At 34.7% G+C, this 16,673-nt stretch overlaps 2 protein-coding genes across 2 annotated transcripts; both read right to left on the bottom strand.

The window, feature by feature from the left end:
• Positions 1–215: 215 nt before the first annotated feature.
• LOC140059038 (cytoglobin-2-like) lies at positions 216–5,883 on the bottom strand. The gene is made up of 5 exons (XM_072104858.1): positions 5,628–5,883; positions 3,722–3,789; positions 3,026–3,140; positions 2,179–2,407; positions 216–1,450 (listed from the first exon to the last, which is right to left on the bottom strand). Exons 2-5 carry the CDS (start codon positions 3,786–3,788, stop codon positions 1,292–1,294), a joined length of 570 nt encoding a protein of 189 aa, XP_071960959.1. The 5' UTR covers position 3,789; positions 5,628–5,883; the 3' UTR covers positions 216–1,291.
• Positions 5,884–6,886: 1,003 nt separating this feature from the next.
• LOC140058971 (putative RNA-binding protein Luc7-like 2) lies at positions 6,887–16,439 on the bottom strand. The gene is made up of 8 exons (XM_072104767.1): positions 16,279–16,439; positions 15,987–16,081; positions 14,189–14,287; positions 13,890–14,000; positions 12,294–12,437; positions 8,354–8,530; positions 8,140–8,243; positions 6,887–7,949 (listed from the first exon to the last, which is right to left on the bottom strand). Exons 1-8 carry the CDS (start codon positions 16,337–16,339, stop codon positions 7,619–7,621), a joined length of 1,122 nt encoding a protein of 373 aa, XP_071960868.1. The 5' UTR covers positions 16,340–16,439; the 3' UTR covers positions 6,887–7,618.
• Positions 16,440–16,673: the final 234 nt, after the last annotated feature.

Below are 16,673 nucleotides of genomic sequence, written 5' to 3'. Positions count from 1 at the left end.
TTGTAGGGCCTACCTCAATTTGTCGGCCTCACTTAGGCCACAGGTGGTGAATGACAGACCCGATCGTTTAATGAGGTAATTTACGGTGCCATAATGATACCATTTAATGTATGAATTAATTCTTGGTATGCATTTGAACCCAATTGATAATAAAACGTTGATAAGTACCAACGGGGCGAATCGTAAATAGCCCATTCAGTGAATTTCACTCTATATATAACCACTTGTATATATTCATTGCCATATACACAGATAGGCCCCCCTCCACTTAAATTAAAGATATCAGGGTTGTCTGTACTGTTACCTTAATACATAAACCATTGTTCTAAACTATAAATATAATACACAATCCTCATTATCGGAGAAAAAATTCCGTAAAAGTGGTGCCTGTATGTAAGGCTATATTAAGCGTTAGATGGCCTATAGGCCCTACCTACATGTGAGAAACGATACTATCACGCAATTTTCCTATTATACCTGGGGAAAACTAGATACAGTCTCTGGTGAATCCCCTGAAAAGACCTAAAGACCTATATCAACCTCGATTATGCTGTGGACAATGCTGAGATAAATTTAGATTGCCATGGCGAGTAATAAATGTTGATCTAAAACGTGATTGAACAAGGACAAAATAAACAACAAACCCTACTTTAAAGAAACACAACACTACATAATATTCGAAACTTATTCCTAGTACAAGCATAGACGTCCATGGTACAATGTTATATCTGTTATACAAAGTATATTTAAATAGTCTGCGAACAATAATCGGAATAAAGAGGTGTCACGTCTATCCTCTAATGTTACAATAGACTATTGTGTAAACTTTCAAACTTCTCAATATAGGATTTCTCTAAGAAGGAAATCTGATAGGTACGACGCTTACCTGACATAGGCCCTTATTAAAGCATTCGATGGCCATTTTTGTAGGCCTAACCTTTGAAAATGGAACGAATAAATCGATTAATAACGAACGTAGATATTCAATACAGTAATATAATAATTTTACACTAATTTTTATTAATTAAAGAGATTAGATTCTATATACATCCATGCACTTTTCACATAGTCTTATTTTAAATGACCACCACCGTTATAACAAGTATAAAACTTAAACAATATAGTGGGCCTTTAGTGTATAAAATATTACGGCTTTGTAAACTTACGAACCGTAGTCCGTGATTGGATTTAGTAAGCCATTTAACGCAATACATTCAACGCAATATGCGTGAATTTATTGTCACTGATGGTACGTTATTTAAATTCGCTGCGCTCAACGTAAACGCGTACATCACTCGCTGTGGTGCTGCTCCTCCCCAATTGATTGGAGTTCTGTAGTGATGATCTTAAACATGTATCCTTGAAATATATCCCAACTTGCGCCTCTTTCTGATGTAAATTCTCGTCCAAGGTGTGTTGAAAATGTTTCGATCATAATGGGACCTAAAGCCTGAAAGAAAATACATTTAGAAATACAATATTCAGAAAATATAAAGTAGACCTATATCAGGAAAGAGGAATAATGAACTGCGTTCACACTGAGGAACATTCTGTAGGCCTATACACAATGACCATGAGTTAAGGGCATTTCACACCTGATTCACAGGTGCCACAAGATACATCTTTCGTTTGTCTTGTCCATTAGCCTCCACATGTTTATCTTCAAGGTAAGTCAGACGGGTATCATTCTCTTCTAGGATGTCATCTTCCGTTGTACGGTCATGAAAGAGAGAGTTCTCTTCAAACCTACAGCATAGGCCTAGCCTTATTGGATAACACGTCACTCTAATTCGTATAAGCTAAAGCTCTGTCTACACTATCAAACTAGTTTGAAAAAAAAAGTGTGATGTGCCCAAATATGGTAGTGAAATGCCCAAATGTGATATGGCCACAACACATTTTTTTTTGTACTTTATTATAAGAATGATTTACTCTCCAAAAAGTATTTCAAATATCTAGAGACATGGTAGCACTATGTGCAATACATCCGATAGTTATTGTTTTTTTAGGAACATCACCAAAGAGAGCCATAAAAAACTGCGATAGCGAACAGGATGTTGATGACGTATAATGATGATGATATAGCAACATTCTAATGAATTAATGTCAGCGATAGTTAACAACAAAGATGCCCCGCCCCCTCGCTCACCTGCACGATCCCCAAAATGTATATTTTACCTTAAAATGACTTGTTTCAACTTTAAGTTTGAAGTGTGATGCTGCTAAGCCTACTAATAGCTGTTCGAATACTTCAGGATCTTCAATATTTTCCACACAAGTTGATAATAACCCCATAAATCGACCTGAATGTGCTTTCAGTTTTGGACTTTTTCCAAAGTTTTCATCAAATGTTAGTTTGCGAAGGGCTGGAAATAGTTGCCGTGCTTCCGGGTATTCGGTAAATAACCTATAGAACCAAAAAAGCCAAAATTTAAGAACTTCTTAAGATAATCTTGAGGTCTATTGAATGTAGACTTTGCTTACCTTGTTCTAAAGATTTGAAGAACAAGCTGAGAATATGAATGTTTTTAATATTAAGTGAACAAAGTTTAATGTTATTCTAAAATTAATAAAATTATTTATTGCGATTGTGATCGCAAGTCAAGATGCCAATTATTCATGTATAGCAGTCTCTCTGTGTTTGTGGTTGACAAAGATGCGTTTAATCCTGGTCCTTGACCAAGAGCATTAACAAGTTAAAATCTTTCTAACTATAACAGTATTTATTTTTATTTGTCATGTTTTTACCAATTTCACCGTATGGCCTTTTTATTTGCGATTGTGTAACATAACTGATTTTAAATATCAAAGTGGAATTCATATACATAGGGACTTATAATGTCGATTAATAGACAACAGACATTGCCTGTGAGCAGACTGCACATAATTACCGACGTTGAACTCACATGTTGAGAATATTAAATAAACTAGAAAATAAATTGTTCGAAAACATTAATAACGAATATACTATCGTTATGTCGAGTCCCAGTAGACTAAAGTGATTGAATAAATAAGTTGAGCATACTTCACAAAAATTCCAATTCCGACGTTAATTTTATCCTTGTTAATTTCCGTCCACATTTGTCGAATTGATTTTCGTTGCCGGGATGTCAAGCCAATCACGTCCCTTTCCTGGTCATCTGTTACAAATAAATTGGTGATAAAATGTGAAGAAATTTAGTTTTCAATTTTGTGAATGTTGGCAAGTCTCGGAACCTATATTAGTATACGTTGCTGTACGTTACAAGTTGGCATGCTCAATCCGACGTGATCTGTTTAAAGAGCAATTGCATTATAATAGCATTTTAAGTTATGAAAGAAACATGTTCAACCAACGCCTCTGAACTCCTCTAAAAGCGAGTGTGAACGTGTACATATTCATATAGTGGGTTGAACCCATCCCTTTGGACATTATTGGACGTTATTTATTGGGACAGAAACACGTTTTCGTGAAATGACCGTACCAAGAGGCAATACAGATCATATGTTAACGAAGGCTAACAATTATTCAGCCGGGTCACTTCTATTAAAGCGACACTTATTGGGTCCAGAATCTGTCTGTTAATAAGAGTAGGTTCTACTTTATAATTAAAATCGTATTATATTTCCAGCACCCTCATCGAGTTAATCTATCAAATAAAAGCGATTGTCGAACATGTATTATTCCTGCAAACAATAAATAAATAAAAAGGTACGATAGCACATCCAGGTACGTACTCACCTTCCCATCCGGTAAACCAACGAATAGCAGACCACAGTTTACCTAAGTACGATTGTTCACCTCCCATCCTAATATTAAACAAAACAATTATAGACTTCAATAAAACCGCGTAATCAACTTTATGTCAATAATAAATAATAAAATTTCACCGTACGTGCCAAATTGAACGGAGATAACTTTGTAGTATTCTGTAAGAACAATAATGGTACAGTATAACACTATTCACGTATCAGGATAGATTTCCAAATTGGTCAAAGATCACTTTGTTTTTTTTCTTCTGGTTTTAGTCTGGCACGTGTATGATTTTATACAATTACTACAGGATACTACATCTATACAGACAGATATATAGCTTAAATGATTTGTTGAGTAGGCCGCATGTCTTTTATAGAAATATATAGTCATTGTAGGCCTACAATTCAGTAGACCTATAATTGCATTATGTTGAGCTTCGAGGCAATACACTTGCAATATCTACTCAACACTAATCATCTTTTTGTTAAGCAGATCAGACACACATTTCAAACAATACCGACCTATATACGATGATACTTATAGTAATACCACTAATTAAAAACAATGATAATGCATATGGTTTTTAAATGTTGACGCAATGTGATTTAATATTTCAACAGTTAACCTTATTATGACAAACCAAATTTGAACAAACAAATGCCACAAATGTCACAGCCACTAATAGTGACCCCATAATTGTTATTGTCATTAACAAATTATGTGCATTACATGAACTTACTAATTGTCTATATAGCTTCACAATTATGGAAATCCCTCAGTGACAGTTTTTGACCATTTTTAGTTTCTTTATTTATTTAATCTTATTTTATTTTGTATTACACCTTATTTATAGAGGGTGACCTTAAATAGCGCATGCTGACAATCAATGGGCCCTCATGATGAGTGACAGTGTGTATACTAGTACGCCGGGATAACCCCCTACTCGTCTCGGAAGATGTACTAGGTGCACATGAGTCAGAACTGGACCTACGGTTTATAGTCCTTTTCCAAGAAGACTAATTCTACCACCAGAGCCACTGAGGAGCGAGTGAGGCTTGAACCCTTATAGATGGTGACCCTAAACAGCGTATGCTAACAGTCAAGGGGCCCTCATAATGAGTTACGATACTTTTCACGCACATACAAACTCTGATAAAACATAATAGAGGCCCTACATATTTTTCTTTTTCGGAAATGCGCGTTAGCCACCTGTGTGTATATTTAATCTTGGTTCTCATTAAAGCTTGGTTTCCACTAGAACGTAATGCAAGGACGTAAACGCAACGCAAGCGTTTTAACCAATGACAAGCGAAGTTATAGACAGTTAGCAATCACAAGCGAATAAGCCATCGCGTGTGATTGGTCAATTCACTTGCGTTGCGTTACGTCATTGTGTTGCGTCGCTAGTGGGAACCACGCTTTAGGACGCAACGCAAGGTCGAAAGCGCAAACGCAAGCTAACTGACCCACTAAATGACAAGCGAAAATTTCGGATAATCCATCGCTTGTGATTGGTTGCGTCCTAATGGAAACAAAGCAATATGGTCATACAGAAAATAATACTAATTTAATTAGTCTTATATAGGATAAGTGTGATAACTTTGTATTTATCAGCCTTGAAATAAAAGGTGGACAAATCCGCTACAGTATCTATATTAATTGAGAGGCATCAATTGTATTTAAAATTTATTCAAACAGTTGAGGGGATGGGACCAACCCCGTACACCCCCACCCCCACCTATACTAAATGACCATGCTTGTACAGTCGGATAAAATATTAACAAGAATTTATAATATATAGTAACAATTCAGTATAACACATAGTATAGACTAACTTTGTTTTGATAAATATAATCTAATTAATTATAATATGATATTAAAATATACTTACTTGTACTTTTGTACGCAAATATTCCAAAGCAATTATGCAAAATATAAGTTGCAACAAAAATTAACAACCTGCTGAAATATAGTTGAGTTATGTACACTGGATGATAGCTCAAGTATTACTATGCATACCTCAGAAGATGCCAACAAAGTGATTTCTAATCTTTATTTACTCTTTGTTTATAGCCACCGCCACGATATTTTTGTCGACAACCTTTAAACGAACGATGTTTGAAATGTTTGGGAGCAAAGTGCAGGTCCTCACCTCACCGTAAAACGGTACGCCAGTTTTTTTTCTGCAGAATACTTATGTAATTGAATAGGGGGCGTGTGATATGAGAATTGAAACATGATAATGTAAACGAAGAAGTTGTATATTACATGAGATAATTCTAAACGTTAATGAAGAATCCATATAATAAATTCTGATTAATATATTCCAATTTATTTGTGGAGGTCTATGGCTTTCATTAATATATAGGTCGCGTTTATAAGCCTGGTCTTCACTTGGTGGAGAACGCAACACAAGGACGTAAACGCGCCAAAAGCTTACATTTGACCAATCAACACTAGTACGCGATGGACCATTCGAACTGTGCTTGTGATTGGACAACTCAACTTTCGTTGCGCCCACGTCGTTGCGTCCAAAAAGTTAGAATCAAGCTTTAGCAATTTGACCCCCAATCACGACGCGATAGGTCATCCAAACTTTCGCCAGCACGCCGTTGAGTTGCGTCGCGTCCAAGAATCACGCGTTTAACGGAAAACCACCTGTGTCGTCACAATCCCTTGTATTTAATTGAAGTTCATGTAGTTAAGCGTGGTTCCCATTAGCGACGCAACGCAAGGACGTAACGCAACGCAATTGACCAATCACAAGCGATGGCTTATTCGCTTGTGATTACTAACTGTCTATAACTTTGCTTGTGATTGGTCAATTCACTTGCGTTGCGTTACGTCCTTGCGTTGTGTCGCTAGTGGGAACCACGCTTATGTGAAGATAATACCACGGAGGAAAAGATACTTGATGATGTTATCTTGCAATACAGCGAATAAATGCCGCATTTAGATATGTATATGATAGGATATGAAGTCTGTATCAATTATCGTTAAAGCTTGGTTTTTCACTAGGACGCAACGCGATTTGACCAATCACAAGCGATGGATTATTCGAACTGTCGCGTGTTATTGGTCAACTCGCTTGCGTTGCGTCTACGTCCTTGCGTTGTGTCATAGTGGGAACCGATAAACAAACACATACAATACATTAACTTAATATTTAATGTGAAAAACAGAAATTCATTAATCGATAACAATTAAATACACCAAGACTACTGTATTTAACTCCTGTGCAAGCCCTGTGTGTACTATTGTACTTGCTTGCAACGTAATTTCTGTGTATATGACAAGTTTAAAATGATTTACTTAGACTATTACTATATTCAACAATGTAATTCAAATGTATTACTGATGGTCGTCACCAGGATTCGAAAATGCAATTTGAGGCAGTCTTCTCCCTTGGGCCACCTATTCAGAGGGGCCACCCCATTCACAGGGGCCACCTTCCTAAAAGGGATGTGGGGGAAAATATGTTTAACACCGTCATCAGTTAACCACTATACAGGAACAACCATAACAAAATCCCAGATATTTGAGCATTATCTGATGCGTCACTTTTAATTACATACAGTATTTCCATACAAATACAGTATTTTTAAATTCAATAAAAAATAATATTAAGAACTGGGAACTGTGTGTGGCCAAAGATTTTAAGCATGAAAATTAATTTCCAGTAGTTTAATTTACCATTATTCACATAAAATTCTACAGTTTAAATTTTAACAACATATTCCCAATTAATTCTTATTTTGTTCTGTTCATTGATTTAATCAATGAAATGAATATAAATGCATTACATTTATAATTTAACGCTGCAAAAAAACATGTATAAAGACTTCATATGAATTAAAAATTATGATTAAAATATTACAAATATCAATCTACACTTGCACTCCTTCTGTCTCCATTTCTATCATCACTATCATGTGACTGCCGGCTACTTTTCTCATTAGATTTACGGTCGCGAGAACTGCGATCACGGGAACTTCTATCACGAGACCTTGACTTTCTTTTTTCAGAACTTCTTGATCGTGATCGTCTGCGGCTAGATCTATCTCGTGATCTGGAGCGTCTACGCCTTTCCCGATCACGGGAACGAGACCGGCGACGACGTTCCCGGGAACGAGATCGGCGGCGATCGCGAGACTTTTGCCTGCTGTCTTCTCTTGAGCGTGATCTTCTACGTTCACGGGAACGAGATCTTGTCCTGAAAATAAAAATATGTACATTGCACTAAGTCTAGGAGATCTTACTTAAAATTTCTTATTGGTGAATAAAAGTCATGTGGACATTGCCAAACTATTTAAATTCTTTACTACTTTCTATTCCCTAATATATATATTTTCTTTCTGTTTTTTTTAAATTGCTAAAAAGTAAACCCTTCACTTCATACATACCTTCTCTTCCTACGTTGTAAGTCTTTTTCTCTCTCCTTTTCACGCTCTTCTCGTCGTTTGGCTCTTTCGGCTTCTCGCGATTCTTTCTTTGCAGCAACAAGTTTCTAGATAAAACACAAAAATATTGTTAAAAAATGACATAATATTCTCAAATGTTAACAAGCATTACAGTAGAATGTTTATATTTCTTATGATTGCAATTGTTTTAACTTACTTTTAAAGCTGCAAGTTTTTCACGGATCTCAATAAAGCCCAGATGTAGCTTGCCACCAAAGTGGTCTGCAAGACGTCTATCATTATCTTGTAGGCCTAAGTAGGCTGAACATACTTCACACACTCTAAGCTTCTGCTGCTGGTACGTAGAGGCTGGCATCGACTGACGGTACTCTTCCTGTTAACAATAACAGTATACAATGTTACTTTATTTTAATAATTAACAGGATAAATGAGTAAAATCTTGCATATGGGCGCAGTGTGCTGGACATTTTGATCGTAAGATTGAATCAAATGCTTCTTTCCAAACAATTTAGGTGTAAATTTGTGTGGATTACAAGCTGCATTATGGCAGTATGTTTAAAATTTAAATACAGTATGACAAAAAACAACCGAACACAATATATGCAGCACATCATACAGTACGTGATTTTAGTAAGTAATTCTATGGTAAGACTATGCTGTTTAAAATGAAATTTAAATACAGTGTGACAAAAAACAACCAAACACAATATCTGCAGCACATCATACAGTACTTGATTTTAGTAAGTAATTCTATGGTAAGACTATGCTGTTTAAAATGAAATTTAAATACAGCGCGACAAAAAACTCCAATATCTGGAGCACAGCATGATTGTACAGTAGTTCATATTAGTGTAGTTTTAATTTAAGATACATTAGATTAATATTCAGTGTATCTCTAGGGGATACAATGCTTTGTATACTATTATACAAATAATGAATGTTTATGAGTGCAATGGTACAAATAATGGCACGAGGTGAATGATGAAAGGTTATATCAACGAGGCAAAGCCGAGTTGATATAACCTTTCATCATTCACCAAGTGCCATTATTTGTACCATTACACGAATACAAAACATTCATTATTTGTTTTATATAACATCTAGACGTTTTTTTTTCGTACACAAAAATGTTTCAAAAAGTACTATTTAACGATCGTTGAATAGTGCGTACTATTGCACGCCATGTGACCCACATTCGTCCAATCAAATGACAGGAATTTATATAGGTGTTATATAATAAGCAATGCTCCATCCAGCACAAATTACTCATCACGTTTAAACAAAATCTGAATGTTTGTGTTTAAATTGTTATAGAAAAACTTACAGGGAATTGTATTACTCTTTAATGTAATCGCATTATGTTATGTATTTAAAATGTAGATTCAGGATAGGAAATATATGTATGAGAAATAATTTAATTTAGATGTTTTTAGATGGTTTTTCTAATGTAATGTCTAATATAAATTTATATTTATACTGTAGTAACACCCGTATCCAATAAAATGCCTCATAGATGAAGGGGTACTGTAGGTGCATTACATATACAACAATTATAAGACTCTAGTATTAAACTGATCAAACACAAATGAGAAGAAGAAATAGAAAAAGCATGGCTCTTACATAGGAATCCGACTGTATTCCAATTCAATTTGAAGTTGGTGGTAGCAAGGAATCGTCTATTTAATTAAGTCAAATTTATAGCGTAGATTAATAGTACAGTACATATTACTGTAGTTACATCTATTTACACATTAAATCACCCTACGTATTGTGTACAGCGCTATTGTAGCTTGGTACATCCTTTTAGCTGTTTTACTTTTTCGCTTTGCTTATTTTATTTGTATTTCCGTTGAGATCCAGGCACTGATGCCATTTTTTCAGTAATTTGCTTTTGGATTGATGATGAATAATCAAATATTTCTTATGAAAATATCAACAATTGAAACACACTAATGAGAAATAACTACAAAATACAAATTACATTTAATTATATATTTGTTTAATGAAGTTAATTTTTTTTTAATACAAAAAGCAAAATATATTTCAATACTGTAATTAAATTTGAGGATATTGAGAGAGTAAACAGCAACTGATTCAAGCTGAAACTTAAAAGCACTATTGTTCTGATTCTGTCAGAGATACTCAGAGTCATGAATTAAGGCAGAGCTATTGTTAATAATTATATTCAAATGATAAATTTGGCAACAAAAGATGGTAACTAATGACTGTAATGACTGGTCACTGTAGGTTTTAAATAACAACATTATATACAGTACAAACAGTTTGGTTCTAAGAGCAGACTAGAGAAACATTGGCTATGTTATTACTACTGAGTAAGATACATTAACAACATTTGATATGATGCATGGTAAGTACAGGCTTACTGTAGATAAGTTTGCAAAATTAGTCAGGGCTCTTCAAATCTTGTGTTTTACAGTTAGAATTATAATTACATTAACAAATATAATTTTTATTACTTTATTTGTTAATATTTCAAATTGTAAATTTATTTTTATCTTTGTCATAGAATATGAACTATTCACTGTTGTGATGTCAGCAATGATATTGTTCGCATGTGGGCACAATTGCAACGAAAATACAAAATTAGTAAATATATTTGGAAGATATAGCTGTGTTTCTATAATTCAAAAGAAATGTTTCAGATATTCAGCAGTTTCAGCCAACGACACAGGAAAAGATGACAAGATGAATAGCTTAAAGTTACATCATGTTAGCCACCGAGTGACCACCCCACAGCGAGTGACCACCCCACAGCGAGTGACCACCCCACAGCAAGTGACCACCCTTGATATTGAAACCACTCATTTGTTGACCACCTCAGAGCAAGTGACCACTCTTGATGTTAAAACTACTTCTTTGTTTACAACCCAGCAAGTGACCCACCAAAAAAAAATGACCACCCTTGACATTAAAACTATTTCTTTGTCTACGACCCAGCAAGTGACCACCACACAGCAAGTGACCACCACCCAGCAAGTGACCACCACACAGCAAGTGACCACCACCCAGCAAGTGACCACCACACAGCCACTGACCACCACACAGCCACTGACCACCCTTGATGCACTGAATTCGAATCTATTGGCACATTATTCATTTGAAGACAATTTAAATGATGTATCTGGTAATGGTTATGATGGCGCTGTCGTTGGTTCAGCAGTAACATACACTCAAGGACTACAGGGAAAAGCAGTACAATTTAACGGAAACTCAAGACTGTACATGGAAAAGTTTGAAACATACAACTTTGGGTCTGAATTTTCATTCAGTTTACTTTTAAATTGTGTCCCATCTACCACTGAAAGGATTGGATTTATTAGTAATGGATTCCAGGATTCCGGCACTTGGGAGATGAAAAGAAGAAGCAAAAATGGGTTTCGAATTTCTGTTTTTGGACCTCCACCTGAATTAACCATTGACGATTTTCGCTTTAATGAATGGATCCATGTTGTTTTCACATTTGGTGGAAAAACATCAACTGTCTATATAAATGGGGTACTGGCCAATAGCATGTGTTGTGCTGATTTGGATAGCCTTGGCAGGGGCAGTGGTGTTACAATCGGAGCTTTTGGAACTGGGCATCTTGACAGCGATGATGGTTATTTTTATGGAATGATGGATGAAATAAAGTTATATTCAACCAACTTAACGGCAGATGACGCAGTCGCACTTTTTAAGTATTATTCTCCGTTACCAGCATAATGCGACACAATATCTATAGATATTAATGTGTTAGGCCTCTGCAATCTAACCTCGAAGCCTATCACTACAATGCGAAGCGTTCAACAAAATCACAAATAACTTCGGGCTAAAGCATTTAAACATGTGCAAATTTGGACATACGATTCCTGACAGATACGGTATCCACCTATTACCTATTAATTACAATTATAATATACTATACAGTATGTATATCGCTTAGAGGTTTCACAACACTAGGCATTTTGGAACTCTGGGATATTATTACTAACTAAAGCTCTGTCTACACTATCAAACTCTGTGACAAAAAAAATGTGAACACAATGACATATCACTACCATATTTGGGCACATCAATTTTTTTTGTCACATAAAGTTTGATAGTGTAGACAGAGCTTTAGAATTACTTCTACTAACCTCAGCTTCACCTTTCTTCTTTCTAATTTCTTCAATCTCTTGCATTACTTTCATTGATTCCTCTACTTTTCCTTCCGCTCCTAACTTCTCTGCCTCCGTCACTTTTTTACCAATGCTCTCGGCAAGTTCATGTACCTTATCAGCCTATAGAAGATAATACAAAACAATCGATTACAGTTAATATATTTATTATACCAACAGAAACATATATATTTCGCATACATACCAATACATTTCTTTAATATAAATTGCATACATATAGACACTAACCCCAAGACTACTAGCTAAAGTCTTGCTTTCTACACATTAGATAACACATTTGGAACAATTTCACTACAGACTATATTCTCCAGATTTGCTGTGCAGCAAGCATACATATTCACACACTCACACATGAACCCATCATAACCATCGATTTTTAGACTCGTCTACAGAAACATCACGGATGATATAACTTACCAAAACATGTATCACATCTGTATAAACTCACACAAGACACCCCAAATATCACGCTTGATGATTTGAGACTTCTTTTACATCGTAAAACGTAAACAATTTATGTTGCCAAGATACTCACAATCTTTCGCAACTAATGTGTGTGTTGTCATAACACAAATTTAATTTAGTTTTAAGTACTATATTTAAAAAATAGGTAATATGTTGTGATATTTGGAAGCACAAATTACCTACAGTAATTGATGAGACAATAAGTAATATATATTTTTCTTTCATTAAAACAAAACTAATTGAATTAAGTTATAGTATAAACTTCTTGGTTCAAATATTTATTAAATATACTATGATTTCTGATTTTATAACTAATAGGAAATTAAATGTTGGTGAACGTGCCGATTTTGTCTTATATATTTTGTCTGTATAATAATATTATGTTAATTAAAGTATATATAGTAAAATAAAAATAAATAGCTTCTCACAGTATAATAGTAATTTCATAAAACCTGAGGGAAAAATAGTTTGTTAGAAACATGTGATTTTAAGTGATAACATACAAATAACAATATTGTTTAAGCTATCGTGGATTTAAGTCCTGGTGGGCTTAACAAGACATTTATAATTTGGACATTTTGGGGAATGATATGACTTACAAAATCTGCCTCCCACTAAAACTTAACGGCGGTCTCTCATTGGCTGTTGGCTTATCTGAGAAAGAATGATGGGAGAATTAAGAGTTTTGTCATTGGTGTATTTGACTCGCTTGTATTCACACATAGGATTTGATGAAACACACTAAATAGTCATAACATGCACATTGGTTATAAATCTTTGTATTATCATTACTATATGTGTAAAATACTATACAGTAAACACATTCCTTTGGTTTACCATTAGTTTGTTTGTAGTTATTTTTTGGGCAAATTACCAATTTTACATAAACCTATGAACAGTATCCAAAATTTCATGTCTGTGAATTGTAATTTCAATCTGTAATAATTTTGTAGTATTTAAGTAAATTTGGGTCAGATTTTGTGAGAATATTTTCTATTCTTTTGTGTAGTGTTTCTTGTGTATGCTTAGTTTGTGAAGAATTTCCGCATGTTTGGACGGATATGATCAAATCAAACCACAACAACCTACCTTAGAGTTAATTTCTTGACCAAGTTCTTCTTGAGTTTCAGCCAATCGTTTTTTGGCAAGTTCTGTTCTGCGATCACAATCAGCAATGAATGAGGACAGATGCTCCATAGCCTAAAAAGTAAATACATATGTTTTAAGATAAATGAAATTTATGTTACATTTCATTAAGTTTTAAAATAAAATTTACAGGTACAGGCATATGGTAGCAGCTGGTACAATCTTATAGTTACAGTAGTGTTCGTTTGCTATAGGAGAAACCAATTACAGTACGATTGAAATCAGTAATTTCAATTACATACATCAATGTCATAACCATAGTCTTTGTCTTTGGAAGCAGCCTCGTAGTCAGCTCTCAGCGCCAGGTCATGAACCTTTGCACAATCTCCAAGATCCATTCTCTAAAAAAACAAATTAAAATTGAATTTTTCAGTTAATTAATACATATGATTCTTGAATTAAACAAGAATAAAGGCCTATTCTATACCATAAATATTAATGAAACAAAGCTTAATAAATGAAAGAAGAAGTAGATAAATGGACTGTATTGTATCCTAATAATAAATAGATGTGTTATGCGCGATTTGAACGATTTGCGCAATTTGAAATTGCGCAAAAAAAATCCTTGCGCAATTTGAATTGAAACATGTGTTTCAAATTGCGCAAGCAACGTATTAAATTGCGCAAGTAATCTGCAAATTGCGCAAGGTTTTTCGACAGATTGTGAAATCATGCACACCTATATTTTTATAGTAATTTCTAAGAATGATTCAAATTTAAAGATAAATATCGCATTTCCTTATTTTAGTAGTGCAAATATTGTTATAAGTTAGCATACCGTCGAAGAACCGACGAAGGAAAACGAAGCGGTGGTGTTCCACCAGGCGGGCGCGGCGCGGGCGGCCGGCTATACTACTCTAGCCTAGCTAGGGTCTGGACTACTGATACTGACTAGGTTACATGGCCTAGCTTAAACTAATATTAAAAACTTAAAAAGTGAGTATTAATAGGGTTACCGAGAGTTGACTCCATTGTTATTGCCACGATTCAACTCCGCGTACGTTACCATGCGCGCTATGTCATTGACGCGATTATTTGTCCATTGGTTAACACATTTTTATGTAGTATTATTCTGAAAATAATTGAACTGTAAACATAATTCTTTTGAGTATTTATTTATTTACATATCATTCCATAAGATCAACTATTTTTTATCTTCATTACATTCAACCAAACATGTAAAAAATGTGGTTAAAATATCGTACTGTCTAGCGCGTACGACCATACGCGGTAGATTGTTTACTCAAAAACCTTCAAACGGTCCAGTGACCTTACCCTATTCAACCTTGTTTTTGTAGTTGAGCCTCTCATGACCTGAGATTTGTTTGTCTTCCTATATAGTTCTACATGCCATGTGCTTTTTTCTCTGAGAAATATTTATTATAAGTGCCAAAAAAACGGTTTTTTCTCGATATGAAGCCTTTATTATTCAAATCTTTTAGAGAAAAATCAGACATACCATAAAGAAGGTCTATTTATTTCATTTTTGAAATAAAATTGTGAAAATTACGTGAGGCTCAACTACAAAACCACCATTTTGTGATATGATGTCATCGTAATCCAATCAAAGCTGAGATTTCCCGCGATCGGCAGAGCTCACGGTTGAATGATTTTGGATTCTGGCTATTTGATTGGTGGACGCGAATCACCCACAGCGGAATGTTTTCTCTCGCGTGTACCGCGAAGTCACATGGTCTGTCTGTACTGATGTTACTACACAAATTTAGAGCAATGAATTTGTACGAATTCCGTTAAATAAACAACTTTATATATTTTGTAAACATTTAATAATATATTTTATTGATATTTCCAATGTTGATATATAAAATAAATTACTATAAAACGTAATTATATGTAATTATTTTAGCGAAAAACGGTGTGGTTCATACAATTGTCGACTGAGGGCGCAATTTGAAATTGCGCAAGTTGATTGCGCAATTTGAAATTGCGCAAAAAAATCCTTGCGCAATTTGAAATTGCGCAAGAATTCTTTGCGCAATTTGAAATTGCGCAAATCGTGCATAACAGATGAATACTTACTGTACTTGACAATATATCGTGCGGGCAACAGTTCAGTAAAAAGGAACGACATACTTTTGAATCTTCAAATCTTACTCTGTCTCTACCAACCTCACCTGAAAATGGGTGAAAAAATATAAAAATATTACTGTTAAAAACTTAGGCCTAGATATGGGCTAGGCTAGGCCTACTTCAGCCAAGACCACGTCCCCGACATGCTAGCCTTGGCATAGCTAGCAAGCCTAGGGCCTAGGCCATGTTATCTTTTGTTTCAGGTTTTTCCGACCAAAAAAAGTAGGCTACAAATACTCACCGTTTCTCGACGTTCCCATAAGCTCATCCAGCATTTTCCGCATCTGCTCTTGCGCAGACATCTTTACAATGTATGTTTATACAAAATTATAATTATAAACTTTAAAAACCATACATTTAAATAAGTTAAAATCTAGGACTGGATGAAAACGTTTTTCACGCGAAAGACGAAACCTTAAAAAAAATGGCCAGCTAAAATGCATTGTGGGAAATATTTTGCCAGAAATAAGAAGTATTTTTAACCCAATTAAGTTGCCTTTTACAGGAAAAATAAATTACGTTTTCCACAAAAACCAAATATAAAGTAGGTAAATAAATGTTTAAATAAATTAAAATAAAGATACATGATGTGCTATCTATTTACTAAATGAAATTTAATAAGTAACGTCATCGTCG

Source organism: Antedon mediterranea, chromosome 1 (assembly GCF_964355755.1).
Source record: "Antedon mediterranea chromosome 1, ecAntMedi1.1, whole genome shotgun sequence".
Classification (NCBI taxonomy): domain Eukaryota; kingdom Metazoa; phylum Echinodermata; class Crinoidea; order Comatulida; family Antedonidae; genus Antedon; species Antedon mediterranea.
The sequence above is the reverse complement of the archived record's forward strand: the minus strand, read 5'-3'. Positions and strand labels throughout refer to the sequence as shown.